At 41.5% G+C, this 21,696-nt stretch overlaps 1 protein-coding gene across 3 annotated transcripts in view; it reads right to left on the reverse strand.

Moving 5' to 3' along the window:
* Window positions 1–1,384: 1,384 nt before the first annotated feature.
* The window catches only part of ACOT12 (acyl-CoA thioesterase 12), a 32,732-nt gene continuing 12,420 nt past the window's right edge, over window positions 1,385–21,696 (reverse strand). For all 3 annotated transcript variants that reach the window (XM_084505166.1, XM_084505167.1, XM_084505168.1), the window contains 10 exons: window positions 20,939–21,089; window positions 16,370–16,489; window positions 14,825–14,975; window positions 12,978–13,033; window positions 12,501–12,561; window positions 10,958–11,041; window positions 5,629–5,762; window positions 4,260–4,388; window positions 2,970–3,096; window positions 1,385–2,086 (listed from right to left, as the gene is read on the reverse strand). In XM_084505166.1, coding sequence (XP_084361292.1) covers window positions 1,952–2,086; window positions 2,970–3,096; window positions 4,260–4,388; window positions 5,629–5,762; window positions 10,958–11,041; window positions 12,501–12,561; window positions 12,978–13,033; window positions 14,825–14,975; window positions 16,370–16,489; window positions 20,939–21,089 — 1,148 coding nt within the window. In that variant the 3' untranslated portion in view covers window positions 1,385–1,951. The remainder of the gene's footprint in view (window positions 2,087–2,969; window positions 3,097–4,259; window positions 4,389–5,628; window positions 5,763–10,957; window positions 11,042–12,500; window positions 12,562–12,977; window positions 13,034–14,824; window positions 14,976–16,369; window positions 16,490–20,938; window positions 21,090–21,696) is intronic.

The following is a 21,696-nucleotide window of genomic DNA, read 5'->3' on the forward strand; positions in this document are numbered from 1 at the left end:
GTTTTCCCAGAAAGTCGAATATCTTGTTAGTGGCTTCCTTCACAGCTGTTTTCTCCTGTCCTAACAATAAAAGATCATCCACATATTGTAACAGTAACACACCCCCCGGAGGTTGGAATTACTCCAAAATCTGTTCTAGAACTTGCCCAAATAAATTGGTGGCCCTGCAAACCCCCGAGGTAAAATTGTCCATCTGCATTGCTGCTTCCACCCCATTTCAGGGTCTTTCCACTCACAGGCAAATATATCTTTGCTCTCAGGGTCTGAGAGCACCCCATTAATAACACTATTATTCCAGCCTAACAATTTACTATTTGAATGCCCAGTTTCATTATCAAATCCTTTCCCAACAAGTTAGTCCCCGCCTCGGGCACATACAATAATTGCCCAGTGATCATTCTGTCCCTAGTCTCAGCTCGGTGTCCCCAAAAAGTGGCACTGTTATCCCAGACCCTTCTACCCCCATCACATTCTCCAAAGGGCTCTCTTTAGGCACAATCCCGGGGTCTCCACCCCCACCTTGCTGACTCTTGCATCCCTTAATCCCCAGCTCTTCCTGACGTGCTGCTGTGGACTTCACCACCCGCAGGGTACCACACGCCCTCACCTAGGATGAGGACAGAGGTGGGGCGTGCTGCCGAGCACCTCACCTCACCGTGCTCGGGGTACCGTACACCTAAGGGCCCAAACCCCCGAGACTCTCTTTCACACCTCTCCTCCCTCTTTCACTTCGTCCCTCTCCAGCCGAGGGGACTTTGTTCATCCCCTCGCAGGACCACTGAGCCTCATGGATCGGGACTTCACATTCGCTCTGCACTAAAAGCGTGTCTCATTCACACTCACACTCATTCACACCAGAGTCTCCCCCAGCCCAACCCGAGGAAAGATACAGTAAAGTTTCCCTTACCTTGGTCCGTGCACGGCTTCCCGGTGTGGGTTATCAGCAGTAATCCCCGTGCCTGTTCCCGATCCGGGCTGGTCTATCTCTGGGCTGTGTCTGTGTCTGTCAGTGCTGGCCTCCCTTCTCCCCAGAGTTTCGCAGAGCCTGTCTTCAGGTTAACAGCCTCGGTCCTTTGCCGGCCGTACCGAGATCACCCACCACCCACAACGGGACTGCTGAAATCAGCAGGGTGCACCTTCCTGTCTGTGGTGGCGAGAAATCTTCAGCAGGTGACAAGATCCCGGACAATCCCCAAAATTGTGAGCAACGTCTCACATAATTTTCTTCAGATGGGATCTTCTGTGAAGCTGTTCTATTCGCCATTGCCATCGCGAATAAAATAGCTTCACAGAAGATCCCGTCTGAAGAAAATCATGCGAGATGTTTCTCACACAGGTCTGAACCTCTTCCAGAGAGAGTGTAATAAAAATCATGATCGATGTGTAACCTGAAAAGCCATAATTTATTGAAAATCACAGATAAGCTACAAGCATTGACACATAAACGTTTGCAAACACTGATTTATTTTAGGGTATGATAGGTTTACATACAATGCATGTCCGAGAACCTAGACAAATAGGCCAGGGCACCGGATAAGCTACTTAGTAATACTTAGAGTACTTAGAGTAGGTTCTCTGCAAACTAGACAGATGAGAGTTTACTGATTTAAAGCTGACTGGGTGCCACTAGGTTCAATACAACAGTGTAATAATGAAATAGTCTCATAAGCTGCAGTTCTAAGTTCTGTTTGGCCAATCAAAATTCATTAATGCATTCAAGTGCAGACTCTGTGCCTTAATCTTTTTTAGATTAAAAACTTGAATTTAGAGCATAAGGCCTAACCTTAATTTGATACAAAATCCTCCTGCTAGATATCCTCTGGTTCAAGCCCAGTATCAGCTGCATGACCCAAAGTAATTAAGATGTAGAAGGATGATCAACACACATGCAAGAATTTAAACCAGAATTGCTTGATAATCTTTAGCGCTCTCCAGAAATTTGTTTTTAACTTCAGCACTTGCTGCCTTTCTGCTCCAAGAACTTTATACACTCCAAAGCAGCGTCTTCAATGGAGTTTGATGAACCAGTAAGATTTGCAGCTAAGTAGGGCATAACACCTGATGTCATTTGATTGAAGTAACACACCTGTTTAAATAAAAATAAAAAAAATAAAAACCCCGTGGACTGCAGTAGTTGGTCTTTTTTTTTTTTTTCAGACCCTAGATGAGTATCAAAGTTTTTATGGAGAAGAACAGAAGCGCATAGTACTTTTAGGCAGTAGAAACTGAAGGCACAAATTAGCAAAAACAAAGTCTTTTTTATAGTCCTCTGAGGATCTTAGTGTCTGTCCTCACTACTGGCAGTGCCTCAAGCATATAGGTGAATGTACACACCAATGCAGCAAGAAACATTGCATAATTTGTAAAATATATCATAGAATCATATAATGTCCTGAGCTGGAAGGGCCCCAGAAGGATCATTGGGTATGACTCCTATAGGTGTGCTTTATGAACAAAGCTGTTGTCTGAAAAAAGAATCCCAGCCACTGATAGTTGCTGCTTTCAGACACACATTTTCTTATATTTAGAAGTTATATTTTCCCCTGGAAAAGTACAGAAGAGAGGGACACTGCCATTCATCCAGGAATGGGGTTCAGATTGCATAATTTCTATCATATAAAACCAAGTATTTAATCTGAACTAATTCTTTGGGATTTGTCTGAAGGCAGACAGGCACCGACAGACACCATGCCTTCTAGATTATTTTAGGACTGAATGAATTACCCTCCAGAAGTCCGAGTCCCTCTTCAGCGCTGAGTTTAACTTCATTCCTAACCTTCAGATTGGCCAAAGGTGAGCAAAACAAATCCCACTTTGTGGAATAAAGACCATCCTTCCTAACCAAACTGAAGTCTGGGGAAACCGACTCATTTATTTTGTTGTATTTCTGCTGTTCTAGATTGCCAGTGCAAATGAGATGAGATGCACATGTAAAGGAAGGCACAGCCGAGGCCTGCAGAGCCACTCACCGTACAGGAGCTGTCGCTGTCACTGTAGATCTGGAATCCCGCACAGAGGATTTCACTTCTGCAGTATTCTGGGGAAGGCGGCTTAGACGTGAGGGTAACTGACTTCACAGCTACTACATAGGGTTCACTGCAGTGCAAGGGGAAGAATCAAACTTTTTTTTTTTAACAAGATATTAAAAAAATGCATGTAAAGGGCTAGAAGAACAGAGTATGAATTTTTTCTTTGAGAAGCATAAATAGCTATACCAAAGATGCCATTTCTATACAAAGGCAAACATGCCCCTGTATTTTGAAGGCTCATTAAAAGGCTCAGTTCTCCTGAGTCTCATTAAGGCTTTGTCACAGACTCCAATCAAGAAGACTTCTGTGGAAAGCCACAGAACCACCACCCACATACAACACCCCCTTTCTTTTTTTTCATTTTTCTTTTTTTTTTTTTTTTCCATTTATTCAGCTCTCCAGGAACCAAGTTCACAGGAACAGGGCCTAGGAGCAACCCTTACTAAGGGGATGTGGAGTATGGCCCCAGCAGAGGTAAACATGATCCAAATCCCAGATGTGGGGGGCGGAAAAAAAGCACAGCACAGAACACTATTTACAAGCAATGTTCTGTTAACATAAAGAATTACTAAATATAACAAAATAAAGTGGGAATAAAGAATGATAAGCACAAAGTAGACCAAATGGCCCCATTTATCCATGTTTCATTATGTAAGAACAAAAGGAAATCTAATGAAAAATAAAAATCAATGTACATTAAACCAATCAACTGAATTTTTAAACCACATTCAGCAGCAGTGTTTACTGATACAATAAATGCATCACGCTGAGGTTTCAAGAAATGCCAAACATATCATTGAGAAAAATTCTCCAGAATTGCATTAAATAGGACTACAAAGTCACTTAAAGGAACTCCTGCATGTAATCATGTGCTTCAGCACACTGGCAGGGCCTCCAGGTTATGTTTTTTTCCAAATTTCCTGTTTGGAATTCTGACCCGTTTTCTCTCAGGATGGACCATTCCTGAAGAGTCACTATCAAAGAAGCAACACAGGACTATGCTCCAAGTCTGTGATGCTCTCAATTCACTTCACTGCTTCTTCCATTTGCAAAATAAATCTGGTTGTGCAGACTCAGGCATCAACAGATATTTTAAATTAGCTACCAATCCAATTTCTTAAAAAAACAAATGACGTTTTTGTCACCAAACAACAGGCATGACAGAGGTCAGCAGTAATCAAAACCGTGGCTCCAAAGCACTCACAGTTCAGCTTGAAATGGTATGCTCACCTGGGCTTACACGGTTGCCTTTGAGACACAAGAATCACAAAGTCACGGGGTTTATGGCCAGTCATGGGTGGAGACGTAACATAATATATCTTCTCATCTTCATTCACAGCCTGTAGGACCTCGCAAGTTCTGCAAGTACATTTAATACACACATGCTGGAGCTGTCACATTCAATAGCATCTCTTATGAAAAGCACAGTACCAACATATATTCCAGCCTCTCACATAATACCCATTTCTACTTGGAATGACGTTAGCTTGCATGACATAATACCTGCTGATTGACCAAACATTGTCCATCTGACATGCCAAAGGTGCAATAGTCAGAAAACATTAGCAAGATTTTATTCAAGGTTGTGTTCTGCTGTGTTCAGAAGGCGCCACCCAGTAGGACATACTCTTTCACTCTCTTAGAAGTACTGATCAGTATCTCTTAGTTTTTAATACTGAAAAAAAAAATCAGCATTATCCTTTGCATTGGCAGTAAATGGTTTCACTTCATCTTCTACTGCCTTAGCAATGAATACTGCTAAGTTTGTATTCCATTTTGACTAGTAGATTGGGCTTCATGGTAGTCATGAGGCATCTGAGATTTTGGCTTTAGATATGGAAAAGCAGCACAACATTTCTTCATATTTCACATTTTAAGCCTTAAATGAAGAAGATGTTAATTCTTAAATATTCTCAGGTCTCCACTCACTTTCTAATAAAAATCTTTCAAGACAGAATAACTAATTGAAAAAGCTTCTATGTCAAGACAATATTCACCTAATCAAACTGGTATCATATCAATTCCCTTGTCATTATTCTACACCATGTAAGGTAGATTAAAAAACGCCTTTTACAGCTAGTCTGAAACCCATTCCAATTTAGACACACTTTATAAGATGTAATTTTTCATAAAAAGTGAATTTTGAAGATCCCCATTTCTTGATTTCTCACTTTGACTGTATGGTGAAGCTGGGAATCAGCATCCTAAACAGCACAAACATAAATGAGTCCACAGCTTTGCCTTACTTCTTACAGTGTTCACCATTTTTCCACCTCAAGTTATACACAACCTATTCAAGTTAACCCTTTTAAGAAACACAGGTTTAGGCATGGAATTTTGTTCATTTTAGTAAAGGGTAACTCCTGTCCCAACTCTTTTGACAGTCCAGGGCAACCCTATTGAGAAATTAATTTATTCTACTTTATTTTTGAGAGAAAAAAACAATCTATACTTTGACTAACGAACCTTTAATGTCAACTCCGTACAGCAATTCCTTCTTAATTAGGTGGAAAAGTGTCAACATCTCAAAAAATGTTTTTCTTGGAAAAGGTTAGTTGTCAGTGGATTAGAATAGTCTTAACTAAAGGTAAGTTCTTACAAGAAATGTTTGTCCCATTGTCGACGGCATGTGAAGTCAGACAAAAGGGAGAAAGCTAGATGTGATGGTATCTTCACCTGCATTTCTACTTTGAGTGACAAGACATCACCCTCCTCGTGAGTCCATATTTTTATCTGGAAAAGTGAACAACATATTAAAAACAAAGGGTGACTGCTATAAATATTTTAGCACTTTTAAATGTTGCACATTTAGGACTTAAGCAGATTTTCTCAGCTACATATGAAACTGTATCTGACAGATGAAAGGCAGGTAAGTATTCAAGATTTACATTAAAATACAGCAGAACACAAAATCAAATATACTGGTAGCACAGTGAGAACACACAGTGTTAATTGCATCAGGTCAGGGCTAACTGAATTACCTTCTAAGTGGGAATGAATGATCCAAAGGCCAGATACAAACCCCCCTTTTCACACTTTGTGTATATGATCTACAAATACCTTAAGTACTGCAAGTGCCTTAGAAAAAATAGTTATTTCAGTGGATTTTTCTTCTGTTAGGACCATGTAGACAGCATCGCTTTCATACACAACAGCAGATCCACTTAGGAATGAAGGAAAAAGCTTATTCTTGGCCTTGCCATATATATAGAAAGTCTCCTCACAGAGGTCTAAGTCTCCTTAGAGTCCAAAAGCTAAGGGGACAACCTTGGGACCTCATGCAATACTTTTGTGAATTTGACATCAGGACCAGTGACGGGAGATTAGACTTTTTAAATGTAGGCAAGCACTGGTCCTGAATTCTACCATTGCCTTGAGTCATTACAAAAATAAGGCATAAGTACAGGAGAGTAAGAGAAGGTAACATACAATGTTTAGGAAGGAATGAAGAAACTTTTTTTAGGTAGTTTTTTCTGATGGAGTGGTGATGGTTACTTAAAGCTTTCCAGAAATTGTAAACTTCAGAGTAGAAATCACTAGATGGGGCACTGGTGGGCAGCAGCAAGCTGGGGTGGTGCCACACAAGATGAGCTGAGCATCCCTGCAACATGTGTGAGGCAACACGGGCGTCAGCAAAATAAAATGAACCACTGGGATTTTGTTTGAAAGGAGGACCTGGGGAACTCTAGAGTGGTGAGCCTCACCTCTGTGCCTGGAAACGTCACAGAATGGATCCTCCTGGAAGCCATGTCCAGGCACATGCAGGACAAGGAGGTGATCCAAGACAGCCAGCATGGCTTCACCAAGGGGAAATCCTGCCTGACAATCTGGTGGCCTCCTGTGATGGAGTGACTGCATTAGTTGATAAGGGAAGACCGACCTATGTCATTTACCTGGTCTTCTGTAAAGTTTCTGACATAGTTCCACAAGACATCCTAATCCTAATCTCTAATTTGGAGAGATATGGATTTGATGGGTGGACCATCCAGTGGATAAGAATTGGCCTGATGGCCAAGAGAGTGGTGGTCCATGGTTCCATGTCCAGGTGGAGGCTGGTGACGACTGGAGTCCCTCAGGGGTCTGTCTTGGGACCAGTGCTTTTCACTATCTTCATCAGTGACACAGGTGATGGGATTGATGCACCCTCAGCACGTCTGCAGATGACACCAAGATGAGTGGTACGGTTGATACCAGAGAAGGAAGGGATGCCATCCAAAGGGACCTGGACAGGCTGGAGAAGTGGACCCATGTGAACTGAAGGAGGTTCAACAAGTCCACGTGCAAGGTGCTGCACCTGGGTCAGGACAATCCCAGACATGAGCACAGACTGGGAGAAGAACTCACTGAGAGCAGCCCTGCAGAGAAGGACTTGGGGGTTCTGCTGGATGAAAAGCTTGACATGAGCCAGCAGTGTGCGCTTGCAGCCCAGAAATAATGACAGGACAAGGGGGAATCGTCTTGAACTAAAAGAGGATCGATTTAGATTAGACATTAGGAAATTCTTCACTGTAAGGGTAGTGAAGCACTGGCACAGGCTGCCCAGAGAAGCTGTGGATGCCCCATTCCTGGCAGTGCTCAAGGCTGGGCTGGATGGGGCCTTGGCCAGCCTGATCTAGTGGGTGGCATCCAGGCCTATGGCAGGGGGCTGGAACTAGGTGGTCTTCCAGGTCCCTTCCAACCCGAGCCATTCTATGATTCTGTTATTCCCAAAGTTTAATCTGATGCGTTAATTTTCTTCTCAAATACTAGAAAGTTTTAACAGATTTTCATTTCTAAGTAATAAAAAAATCATAAGCTTCTTTATCTCTGCTGCTCTTTCTCATTATACCAAAAAAACAAAAAAAAAAAAACAAAAAAACCCAGTCTTTTGGTTTACTGAACATTTATAAAACAACACAGATTTTGTATGTTTATGTATTTTCATGTTTTGGGATAGGGAGAAAAATATATATAATATAATCCAGCAAGCATCTTCCTGAATTAAAGTTTTGGTGGAAAACAAAAGGCCAAGCTCTCCAGAAACCAGCTGCAGGAAACATAGATCAATAATCCTATAAGGCATAGAAGAGAAATCATGTTCTCTTCGGAGTCTTCTGGACTTCAAAATCACAAAATAAACTAGGAGGTGCAGCTTTTAAAACACCTTTCAATACAGTGAACGCTGGCAAGACTAGGTTATTATATAGGCCTAGAAGTCTTGTGGCTTTGTGTCAAAGGGCTCACAGTACCTCTTACTTTCAAAACCTTTCAATCGGCTTGGGATCACTCCAGGGAAAGGGGAACAAATCCTCATCCTGCAGAGAAGCACATGCCGCTTTGCACAGCCTACCTAATAGAATACTTCAACCCCAAATATAGTTCAGTCTTTGACAACCTTGTTTCTGATAGTACGACTGTCTTCATGCAGAGCACTGATCAGCAGTACTACTGATTTTTACTGTTTGTTTTTTTTTATCCTCTTCCCCAGAGAATATTTTGTGGACACCGAAGACTTTGTCTGACTGGAGACACTGTTTTGTTTTTTTATCAGAGAAACCTAAGCAATTGATCTGTGCCTATGCCCTAAGCAAAAGGATCAAGACACATGACCTAGTTTGCAGTGAGTCAGCAGTGCAGAGAACAGAAGACAGGTATGACTGGGGCCTGCTGTGCTTCAGGAAACATGTCGAAATGTGCTAAGCAAGATTTGGTTTCTTAAGAGAGACTTGCTAGTGTCAAGGTTTACAGAAGTGACAGAATTGAGCATGGAACCGGGGCAAGTGACCGAGCCAACATTCGCTAAGACACTAAATTTCATTACCTGAAGTTGCAAGAAGCCATCCTTGGAGCTGCCTCTCTATCATTATTCAGTGACTCGAACACACATCTGACTGGAGGAGCTGTGAAGTCCAAGATTGGTTTTCCTCACATTTCCTTCTCCAAGGGACAAATCTCATCCACCTAGTGGGTTAACTTGGAGGTAATCACAAATACATACGGGGACAAGAATAACCTCTGCCTGCTGCTGACATCCACACTGTGTCAGCAGGTTCCATTTCGCCTGCAAGTAGATGCTAAGGGGAAAAATGAGGCTTATTATGGACTCAGAGGTACGCCATAATCAAAGTGGCCTATATCCAGAAGTAGGATTTGCTATAACCAGTCACTGCATACATCATTACAGAAAAAGAAATGGTGCTGTGCTACCCTGGATGCTTGCCACTTCTCCAAGGGCTATGTAATTATTGGCAATGTCAGGCTATGCAGAAAGGTCCAGCAGAATGGGAACGGATGGCTGCTCTCTGCCCACCGACAGCATCAGCATGAGTTGCATCTTACACCCTGCCTAAGCCAAGATTTTGTTGGCTTTAAGGTACCTACTTCAATTAGATTAACAAACAGCTAGAAGAAGTTGCTCAAGATCTTCCATCAAAAAAGAGCTGACTTAGAGAAAGATCTTACCATTAGGACTATTTCAAGGTATCCAAAATGGAGAAAGTTACAGATTGAAACAGTATTACTAATACTGGAAGTTAGCTGGTGGCTTACTGAAAGCGAGAAATCACACCATCACATCATGCTGTTCCAAATGTCATCCAGAATGTGCATGGGTGTGGTTTTTTGTATAAAGCAATTTTGTCACAACATTTGTTGTCGTTCCTATTACACATCTCAAGCATTTAGCATTGAGAAAGAAATCGAGATTGAGGCAATTCCAGTGGCAGCAGAAAGAAAGTTTCACATGCATAACAATAATGCTCTACCAGAGGTTTGAAAATAATGTTAAATGTTTCAATCTGACTGTTCAAGCTTACTTTCTGAACCATGAGTGCTGTCTGTCATTTACTTGGCACAGCTACTGAAAGCTTTTAACCGCTGGAACAGCCCACACATGGAACTAGCAGACTTGCCTTCACTGAAATTCATTCCTTCCTGATGTATGCTCTTATATAAGTTGTCTATTGACCAGATGCAAGAGGCGGTAGGTGAAATTTCATAGCCTGTGACGTGCAGGAGGTCAGACTAAAAGATCCTAACAGCCTCTTCTTATAGTCTTGAGCTGAGAAAATAAGGAAACCTTAAATAAACCAGGGAGACTGGTAGCCTTGAGCTAGCAGAAGCAAGGGAGATAAGGGATGAAAGGTAAAAAACAAGGAGAAAAACAGCTGTGGGAAGATTCCAGACTGACCATGGTAGCCTTTTGCTCATTAATGGTCATTAACATATTAAAAAGACACCCATCAAAATGCTAGTGTATGCTAACGTGAGATTTGGTGCCCCTCCCTCTCTGGTCCTCTGTAATGCACAGACGCAGTGGAGGTAAGTTACGCCGCCTGCCAACTGGCAGTAGCCACTTAGAGCAATCTGAGGATAGTGCCTGCTGGTTAGAAACATCTCCCATGATGTACAGCTGATAAAGGCAGCACATGACAGACTGCCACACGCATCTTGCTAGTCATATTGCCCACGAGAAGCCCAACAGATCCTCAACAACATCGCCTAAGCAGAGATATCCAAGCTTGGTGTTTCACTAGAATCAAAGAATTTGGCAAAACCACAAAGACAGCTCAATTGTGCCAAAGAAAATGCTTCACAAAAGTAATATATAGTTCTGGTTTTGTTTTTACGTTTGACTGTATGGTTGCTCAACAAGCCCAGTGAGTTGCTGTCAAACCTGCCCTTTTGGGATCCCAAGTCTAAGGTTTACCAGCCATGCAGACTGTCTCAGGAGAGAAGCTCCCAGGTTGAGCACTGCTCTGGACAAACAGCTTTGCAACCTGTTGGGGTAACTACAGGAGTTTTGTTTTTACGTACTAGCCACAGTAAAGCCAAACACTGCCAAGCCAACATATTTATTTACAAATGCAAAACGTTGCTTTTCTCCACCCACCTCTTATGCTGAAATGTATCTAAGTGGCTGTGCAGCTGTTCCACAGATATGTACTTACATGCTCCAGCATACTGGTTATTTCCCAGCCTTGTTTTGCTGCCAGGTGTGTCAGCGTGGCTACGTTGCTGTAACTCACATATGCCTGAAATGTAAGGTACATTTCTGAAAATCAAGGGGTGAAGGTAGATTTCACTAAATGCTCCAGGAACGAGACGCTCTTTTTCTATCATTACCCCTGAATCACAAACAAAATATATGTTTTCCCATAAGTGTTTTCCTTCCAGAAAACATGGTCCAGTAGTTTCTAAATTAAATACTTTCAACAGCTAGATTATGTGCTCACATGGCTGATGGCAAAACAACCCTAATTAAACAACAAAATACCACTTCAGGCTTCTCCAATTACATAGCATCACAGAAAAACTGTGACCACTGGAGGGATAATACAGGTAACCCCTGAGACCACTAAATTAATGGTTTTGTCCATTTTCCTCCTAAGTAATTAAAATCTACCAGAAATTTAACCTCTTCATTGCTATCAACCTGTGGTCTATTATGGCAGCTGTTTTACAAAGCAGGCTCACGGCAGAGACAGTGCAAACGTATCTACTATATATGCTTGACTACAGTGGATGGAGTTCTCTTTTAAGCACTGTACAAAGAGAACAGAGCTTTAGAGCCTTTAATGACAAGTTTTGAATGTAATACCAAATAAATCTAAGTAACCCACTTTTAACATTGCATGCATAGTTATATTTATTGTCTTGCAGAAAAGAAATGCTGCATTTGCAGGATTCAGACTCCATTCATGGAGATGCCATTGTTAACAACAAATCCCTCCCCATAACATAATTCTCAATTATTTATTTAGTTTCATACGTAATGGATAAAGATCTGGTAAAATTTCTGGGAGCCACTGGGAACTTGTGTACAAAGAAAATTTAACCACAGAAACTCCACGCTGGTCTCAGCAACATTTAGGGTGTGTACAAATCCACCTAAGCTCAGATTCATCACTATTTACTTTCTGTGGCCTATCATGTCCAAGATAGAAGCATGTACCACATATTTTAACCTCTGTTTCCCACAAAAATGAAGTTTACATTATTTCACTGTTCATCTGTCTTTTGGTATCGCCATGTCTCTTCCCTCACTTTTAGCATTCATTACAAGTGATAATAAAACCCCACAAGTTCTGAGAAATTCAGTGGGAAAAAGCAAACATGTTCCTCTACAGTAGTATTAAACTTTCTAAAAGCTGGGCACACTGGGTCATAAATCTTCGGGAGACCTGTCTTCATTATAGCTCTGCTGCTTAAGGGAAAAGTTGTTAAAAGATTCTATCTTAGAGACACATTTTATGTTCTGTACAAAACTTACTCTTAAATCAACAGTTAGGCATTGACACTTTTTTTCAGAAAGAAAAAATATGTTCATCTTATCACACACTGCTCTATTCTCCCATGACTACCACGACACTTAAGCACAGACTGTGTCAGTTTGGAAACTGACACAATCTGTACAACTGTTTTACATACCCCAAAAGTTTACAACTACACCATTTTATGCAGGTAGACAACAGGACACAATTTAAAGATTACCTGGTTGCTTCTCTCCCAGGGGTCAGATGGTTTGTCTTCTTTAGCAGAGAGCATACACTTTCTAAAGCAAAGTTCAAAAGCAAAATAATACAGTGGTTATTTACACTTTCTTCTATGTGTGCTAACATCAAACACTTCTACAGGTTTCAGTGTTTTCTAAACGCTTTAGAAATATTTTATCAATTTTCACTTGCAATGTGAAATTGTGAATTGCAATGTGATTTTTTCACTTGCAATAACTCATTTTTCTTCACAAGAGTGACTGGGAAACAAAATACCACAAAGAACAAACTGTTTATGGGATGAGTAGCCCTTAATAATTTCAGTGTAACTCAGGCAAAGTGGTCTAGAAAATTAGGCAACAAAGCAGTTATGTTTGAGCAGACATTGACTTCTTAACGAATGATCACGTTTTCTGGACATGTTAAAAAAAATGTAAGTTTTCAAAATCAAGTTTTCTTTGTAGCCCAGCTGTACCTGGCTAGCCGAATTCTCCTTCGGGCAATGGCTCCGTGGTACCGCCTCACACTGTCCTTTATCAAAAGTAAGCCAAAGACAGCGACACATGAGTGACACATGATTATTTTAGGGCACACACAAAAACAAACAAACTAAAAATACTACAGATGGACAAATGCCAGGGATGCATTACAAAGAAATAAAGAACTGTACTCTGTACGTTGGACTTTCCCCAGATTAACCTGAGTCAGTGCTTTACTTCTGACTTGACAATATTCCCTCAAATTTGCAAAAACAATCCAATAAAAAAGTTATATCACAGCAGCATACTCCTAGCACTTTGGTCCTGAAGCAGGGGCAGCCAGACACGCATCACAACATGTTCCACTCCTTCTTGTATGTGCCACCTAACAAATCCAATTCACTATCATCTAGCGTTCAAAGCATGCTAGAGGTACGGAAGAATTTCTTTTTAAGTGCACACTCATCTTGTGCACAGAGCAAATGCATTGCAAACAGATGTGACCCACCCTTCAAGGTAGCAGGTCTTTCCCTTCCCTTACTCTGACAGAATGGATTTTTTCTGAAGTATGGAAGTGGCCCAAGAGCATAGACTGCATTGTCAAAGGTGAATAGGACTTTTTATTCTGAATGATATGCAACTTTGGAAAGTACTTTTTCTTTGCTTTTAGGAGCTGAAACACAGCTTCTCCTGGACTTATCTGTACAGACTCTAATCTGTCTCTCCAGATTACTGTATTTTAACCTTCTTTAAAACATAAACTATTTAATGCTTTCAGATGCCACTTTCAGTGAAACGACCAATGTTCAAACCATCTTCTGCCAAGTTTAAACCACCAAGTTTAAGCTATTTGGAGCATATACTCTGTTTTTCTCAGAGTGGTCTGCTTGACTGTGGAGGAATTGCTATGTTCCTATTCTCCTATCCTGACTGTTTGTGGATGCTCCTCTAGTCAGGTCTTGAAGGGAACCACTGCTTTTCTGGCACAAGTTAAGCTGTTGTGTTTTTGTGTTTGTTTGTTTGTTTTTCCCCTGTATTTTAAAAGAGGAAGAGTCAGACAGTCTATCCTCTGGAAACAGTCAATCACAGGCAGTAATGAACATTACAGCTTCACCTGGTATATAGGATACCTTGATTTATTTGCCCAGCTGGCATCCTACAAAATGTAAAGACAGTGATGTTGAATAATTATTTTGCTTCTGCCTTTGCTGGCTTTCTAAAAATCTAATTCATTGGAGCATTAAGTTAATGACAGGTGATATCACAGCAAATAATTCAGCAAGAGTATTCACACTGCTCTGATTGCTTAGTGAACTTCTTTCAGGTTCACCTGCTTATATCTCCATGCCAAAGGAACTGGAAAGCCTGCCTATGTATGGGATTTGTTTCCCATGGACTTCTCCCTAACTCTATTCCTCATCTTCCTTAAGGGTTTCTAAAAATAACTATTCATTTAACACTTCAGAGTTTTGTCAGTTTCTTGCTGCCAAGGCATTTTCTACAGTCAGTGGAGACAATACAAGACAGATGGAGAATCTGCAACTGGTAGATTCTTCCTCCCTCTCCATCCACTAACTACAGAAGTTCTAATGATGACCACCCTCCACACTCCTCAGTTTTGGACGTCTGAAGTTAATAATGATGAATTTCTCACTCAAAAGCAAACATTTCATGTTTCAGAGGCTTTCTCTTCTGCAAGAAGATGCATTTCAGTGAATAGCCTCAGTTAATCTTTGCTTTTCCAGCAAGGCTATAGTGGCCAGCTGTGGGACATGCAGTGTGCTGGGTCGGACCACGTTGTTGCATGTATGCATTCATCCTCCTCCTGAGGATAAAAGCTGACCTTTGTAGTAGGTTTAACTCCAGGGAAGGTGAGCAGCTCTCCTTTGTCATTCACAGCATTAAAAATGAGAAACGCACTGTTAATATGCCGTGCTTGGTCCTTGATCCATTCTTCACAGTTATACGCCTCAACGCGGACACCAACCTCTACACTGAAATAAGAGTTCAGATTAATTACTGAACTACCACAAGTGATGCAGAAGCAGCCCTAAGGCAAACTAAAAAGGACTGCTATATACTTTCCTGTGTACAGGAAGCCTGACTTAAATACTTTCTGCAGTATAAAAAATAAATTACGCAGTCTGGACAGACACATTTTAGAAATAAAAGACACATAGCATGGGTAAAAACAGAAGAAAGTGAGTTAATTAGCAAAATATGAACACTAGTGTGCACAATGTGTGAGCACAGGGCAAAAGTGAACAATACAGCATTGATGTGACATTCAGCAGAAGCACAGCATGAGGGGGCTATCCTGGCTATACATACAGACTAGGGGATGAGAGGCTGGAGAGCAGCCCCATAGAAAGGGGTCTGGAGGTTCTGGCCAACAGCAAGTTGAATGTGAGCCAGTGGTGTGCCATGGCAGCCAGGAGGGCCAACCTTACCCTGAGGGGCATCAGGCACAGCATTGCTAGCTGGTCGAGGGAAGGGATTGTCCTGCTCTCCTCTGTGCTGGTGCAGCCGCACCTCCAGTACTGTGTGCAGTCTTGGGCACCACAGTATGAGGACATAAAACTATTAAGAGTGTCCAAAGGAAGGCAACTAAGATGGAGAAGGTCTGGAAAGCAAGATGTATGAGGAGTGGCTGAGGTCCCTTGGTTTGCTCAGCCCCGAGCAGAGCAGGCCGAGGGGAGGCCTGATGGCGGCCTGCAGCTGCCTCAGGAGGGGAGCGGAGGGGCAGGCGCTGAGCTCTGCTCTCTGGGGACAGCGACAGGACCCGAGGGGACGGCATGGAGCTGGGACAGGGCAGGGTCAGGATGGGGGTGAGGGAAAGGGTCTGCACCCAGAGGGGGTCGGGCACTGGGACAGGCTGCCCAGGGCAGTGGTCACAGCACCAAGCTGCCAGAGTTCAAGGAGTGTTTGGACAACGCTGTCAGATGTAGGCTCTGCTTTTTGGGTGGTCCTGTGTGAAGGCAGGAGTTGGACTTAATGATCCTCATGGGTCCTTTGAAACTTGTGATATTCTATGATTCTATAATCCCCTGAAAATCACTGAATTTCAGAGTGAATTTTACAGTCATAATTTGAAGGATTGCAATTTGGCTATGGATGATCTTTAAATCTTGAAAATCAGAGAATAAATTAAAAAAAAAAGAGAAGTTAAAAAAAAAAAAAAGGAAAACGAGACAGATTGACAGATCAATCGATACACATACACATATATAGAGATATATCCTCCAAAGCCCAGCTGCAAAATTATTCATTCAGTAAGACAAATCCTACTAATAGCTAAAAAATGCAGTTAGGCTGGTGCTGGAGAAGTCAAGGAAGACAAGCATATAAGGGACTTTACCTAGGAAGATAAGCATATAAGGAGTTTCACCTGTTCTGAAATGTGTTGTTCACAATTGCATTGAAGACAAGGCGGTCACCCACAACGGATGGTCCCCAGAATTTAAACATATTGACCGATTTCAGGATGGGATATGAACGACAAAGGCGGCTGAAAAAGAAACCCCGTGAGACAGAGAGCAAAACACACAGTCACATGAAAGAACCTCCTTTGTTAGGTTTGAAAGGGGTAATGATTAGAGCAACAAGGTTTCCACAGCCTAAAGACCACTCACTGTATTACACTAATTTATTCCATAACCCACTGAAATATAGTTAACATGTTCAGCTCCAGGAGCATATAATTCAAGCTTCAAACATAATAACACCACTTATGTCATGCTGCTTCATTTTCAACACACTTTACAAACACTGACTAATTGATTCTCACTGCTTGTTATTACCTTCTTTTGGTGCCAGAACCATGAATCCCTTACCTACAGAGTAACCACCTGCTTCACAAAGAATTTCATTAACTTCTACATTATTGTATAGGGAGTAGAATATTGCTCAGTATGTAGAAATGCCTGATCATAAACCCTTTACACAAATAAAGAAACCTGAGCAGAAAGGTTCAGCACCAGAAACAGTGTTCAAGCAAAGCAATGTGAATCTCTTCTTTTGAATACTGATACTTCTTTTTATTTTTTTTTGTCAATGCTTTCTACTAGTATTATATGAAGTGAAAAAACTACTCTTAAAACTACCAGATGCATGTATATGTATTTAATTTGGTCTGAGCTTGGAAGGACATTTTTGCATATACAATGGGACAGCAAGATTTTGAATTGATCCCTTATCAATTCAGACAACATGTTCGCTAAATTTCAGAAGATGAGGGTAGGCATCATATAAACACATATCTTACTGATATTTTCTGATCCTATAGTATATTCAATTACATGCAGTCAAGTTTAGCTGAGCTGTCCTACTGGGGCTCTTCGAACTGCTTGTGAAATAGTCTGTAGCCACTCTGGTAAAACTTTGCTGGTGTAGTGCCAGGAGACTATCCCTTCCAGAAGTACATGAGCAAAGCTGTTTTTTGGGCTAGTGCAGTGGAGAAACAGAATAGAAAGAATATTTCTGCAATATTGTGTCACCTGTGGAAGGGAACTGCAACAACCTACTGCTTCTCTGACCTTCACAGGCATGCCAGAAAAAAATGTCTGCAGTACAGATACTGCAGGACGCGCCTGGAATACTGTGTCCAGTTCTGGTTCCTGTGATTCAAAAAAGAGGCAGATAGACTGGAAAGGGTTCAAAAGAGGGCCATGGAGATGATCAAAGAGTTGGAGAACTTGCTCTTTGAGGAAATGCTGGAGGAGCTGTTTTTTCTTCACCCTGGAGAAGAGAAGGCTCATGGAGAATTTAATGAGAGTATCCCAGTATTTAAAGTCTGACTGTAACAAAGACAGAGGCTCTCTTTCTCAAGGAGACACATGGAGAAGGCAAAGGTAATGGGTACAAGTTGCACTCAAAGAGGTTTTGTCTTGACAAATTAATTTATTTTTTTTTACAGTGAGAACAACGAACCACTGGAACAACATCCCCACCGATGTGGTGGAATCCCCATCACTGGAGGATTTCAGATGTAGTTGGACAGAATCACAGTATTTCTAGGTTGGAAGAGACTTCCAAGATCACCGAGTCCAACCTCTGACCTAACACTAAACACAGTCCCCACTAAACCATATCCCTAAGCTCTTCATCTAAACGTCTTTTAAAGACCTCCAGGGATGGTGACTCCACCACTTCCCTGGGCAGCCTGTTCCAGTGTCTAACAACCCTTTCGGTAAAGAAGTTCTTCCTAACATCTAACCTAAAACTCCCCTGGCGCAACTTAAGCCCATTCCCCCTCGTCCTGTCACCAGGCACGTGGGAGAACAGGCCAACCCCCACCTCGCTACAGCCTCCCTTGAGGTACCTAAAAAGAGCGATAAGGTCGCCCCTGAGCCTCCTCTTCTCCAGGCTGAACAAGCCCAGCTCCCTCAGCTACTCCTCATAGGACTTGTTCTCCAGACCCCTCACCAGCTTTGTCGCCCTTCTCTGGTGCTCAGAACAGTCTTCAATGTCCTTCTTGTAGCGAGGGGCCCAAAACTGAACACAGTACTCGAGGTGCGGCCTCACCAGAGCCGAGTACAGGGGGACGATCACTTCCCTAGCCCTGCTGGTCACACTGCTTCTGATACAAGCCAGGATGCCGTTGGCCTTCTTGGCCACCTGAGCACACTGCTGGCTCATATTCAGCTGACTATCCACCATCACTCCCAGGTCCTTCTCTGCCTGGCAGCTCTCCAGCCACTCATCTCCCAGCCTGTAGCTCTGCTTGGGGTTATTGCGCCCCAGGACCTGGCACTAGACAATCTCATCTAGACTCCCATTTCCCAGAAAAGGTTGGATGTGATGACCTTTGAGGCCCCTTCCAACCTGGGCTGCTCTATGATTCAATACAACTTCAGAGTTTGTGGAAGCGGGAGGGTATAGTTTGCAATCTCTCCAGAGTGGGCAAAATTTTGGTTTCTTCAGCAGTTGGAAGTGTAATAAAGGTCCCCCAGACATCTTTGTGCACCACATGAATAAAGAACAATATGTAACAATGTCATGCGTTTTTAGACTTAGAGAAAATATTCTCTATCCTCATGCATGTTTGTGTAACTCCTCAGTAAGAATTAGGTATGCACATCTGAGAATAGATTTTCACTGTGCAGTTTTTATACTTGAAAATACAGTTATGTAGTGTTCTTAGCTTTTAGCTCAATTGCACTCTGCAAACTAATGTACCAGTATTGTTAAATGCACACAATTATCTGTTGCTAATTAATTGACTGGTACATCTTTTTAATAGACTCAGACATTCAAATGACTTTGTAATTTCATTAAAAATAATTTGCTCTTCTGATTTAAAACACTAAATGGTTATCTCATTTACAAAGTTCACAATAAAGATGCAAATACAGTATTATTGAAAATAAAGAGAAGAACTGAACAGAAATTTGGCCTAATTATTCTGTTCTTCCTGGAAAACTGTGTTCTGAATACTTTTACTGGAAGTTGAAGACATAAGAAACAACCAATCCAGTTCAAACGAATATTCAGATAGCTTTACTACTATCTGTAAGATTTTCATCCATTGTCCAGACAGAAAGGTGGGGAGAAAGAGGGTGAGTAACCTTTACAATGCCCTTACAAATTTACTTTTCAAATGTTGGCCCTTCTCCTCCATTTCTTTCAGAATTTGTGGCCATAGCAACTCTTAACTTCAAAGGTCAGATCTAATTATGAGTGGCCTCACAAAAGGTTTGTAATGAGACTAGCTGTTTCACAAACAAACTACAGCATCTCTGTTTTCAACATTCTTCTGTCATCAACTGTTATTCTTGAATTTTTTTACACAACAAATCATGTTAGACATTCATTATTCCAAAGAAAGTGTTTTCCCTACTTGCTTCGCTGGTGATTCCCTTCACTTTTTAAACATAAATGTGACTCTCTGTACGTCACATTTATCAAACGAAAACAGGCGAATATTTTGGGTCAGATTACGGCACAAATCTGAAACAACTCCTTTGAAGCCAATGAAATTACACAATGGGGTAAGGTCAGTGCATTCTTATGTTAATAAAGCAAGTTGTTTATCCAAACACTAAAGAAAATCTGTTGCTACCAGTATAGCTACTGCCTACAAGTCAAAACTACATGAATAATGAGTGGGAAAGTCATTTAATTATTAAAGTTAAAAAAACTAATCTAACATCCCAGCAATGAAATAGGTCACTTGGTATGCAAGGAAAATTCAAACTGAAATTCAAGTGTTGCTTACAAAGAAGCTTTGTATACGGTCCAAGAACAAGGAGGGAGACAAACAACTGCTCAATTTCAGATGAAGAGAAATCAAATGACAATATGCCCAGGCCTTACTTAGAGGCAGTTTCATAAAAATATTTTGTACTTACTACCTGAAGATGTCAGAGCACATTGAACTACTAACAATATTAGAATTCACAGGATGTGGGACACAGGGGGTCTGAATGACTAAGTGACTTGCAGACGTTTATGCATACCTTCAGCATAAGCACCAATAAAACAGCACATGTTTCTTCTGATTCTTACTCTGGCATGAGGATCTGCACAATAACATCTAGAAGGCTCTCTGTTTTGGGCTATCAATTAATACAGGGCTCGTGTCAGTTTTACTCTAACTTAATTACTGGCTCTGTTTTTAAAACAATGCACCAATCACAAGGAGGCTGAGTTTCTATTCCTATTTCTAATGCTGACTTTCTGCAGGGAGTTTCAGGCAAATAATACGGACTCTTTTGCCTTAGGCTCTGCATATATAACAGAGAGAGAACAAAACATGACTCCCACAGTGGCGTGGCATGCTGTGGGAAATGTACCACGGAAATCGTTTAAAGGCCTCCTGCAATCTTAAGAAGGAAAGTCAAAAGGATTTGGGTCTGCTGTTTTCATAAAATAAATCCCGTTGACACCTTTAGTATTAAAATGGAAGCATACACATCCTTCTAGAAACACATACAAAGACTCTGATGTAGAACAGTACCTTGCTGAAATACTTGCCACTGTCTCCATCCAAGCCATGATCTGGCCACCAAAAGTGTTTCCATGATGGTTTGCATGAGGAGGCTGGACAAGCTCAATACTCTGCACATGAGTGAGGTCAGTTGAAACTGCATCTTCCTCTTTAAAAATATCTGAAATATGGAAGCAATATATAATGAATTATTTCAGCTGGTTAACTCTGATAACCAAGAAGAAAATACTACCAGTTACCAAAGTGTGCCATTTGCTTTAGACACACTGAAAAGAAAAAAAAAATGGAAAAAAAAGGAAGATACAGGAAGGCCTCTGATCTTTCCAAGGGTAGCAAGATGATGATGATTTCCTCTGTTCTTCCACAAGACCTGAGAGGTGGGGGGTGGTGCACCCCTCAGCGCTATGGCAGCACAGAGATCCTTCCTTGAAAGGATCCTTTAAAGATGCTGCACCAGAAGCAGTAACTGTGAAACTCACGTTAGCTACGAACACAGGCAGCCAACTTTCTCAGCTTGTGCTTCTGGTTATCCTTGGTTGCTCTGCATGACCTTTAACAGATGTTGTTACAGCAGTTTATCACTTATTCAAATACCTCTCATAGACTTTGCCCATCATGTATGATGGGCACCCGTGCAAATCTGTCTAATTAAGGTTATAGTATGACATGCTTATTTCATAGCCTTTTACTTACAAATTTTGTGATTACTAGAAAGAGTATAGAGTGGACACACTAAGAAGAGACTATTGATCTGAAACAGTGACCAC

The sequence above is a fragment of the Aythya ferina genome (assembly GCF_964211825.1).
Source record: "Aythya ferina genome assembly, chromosome: Z".
NCBI lineage: Eukaryota > Metazoa > Chordata > Aves > Anseriformes > Anatidae > Aythya > Aythya ferina.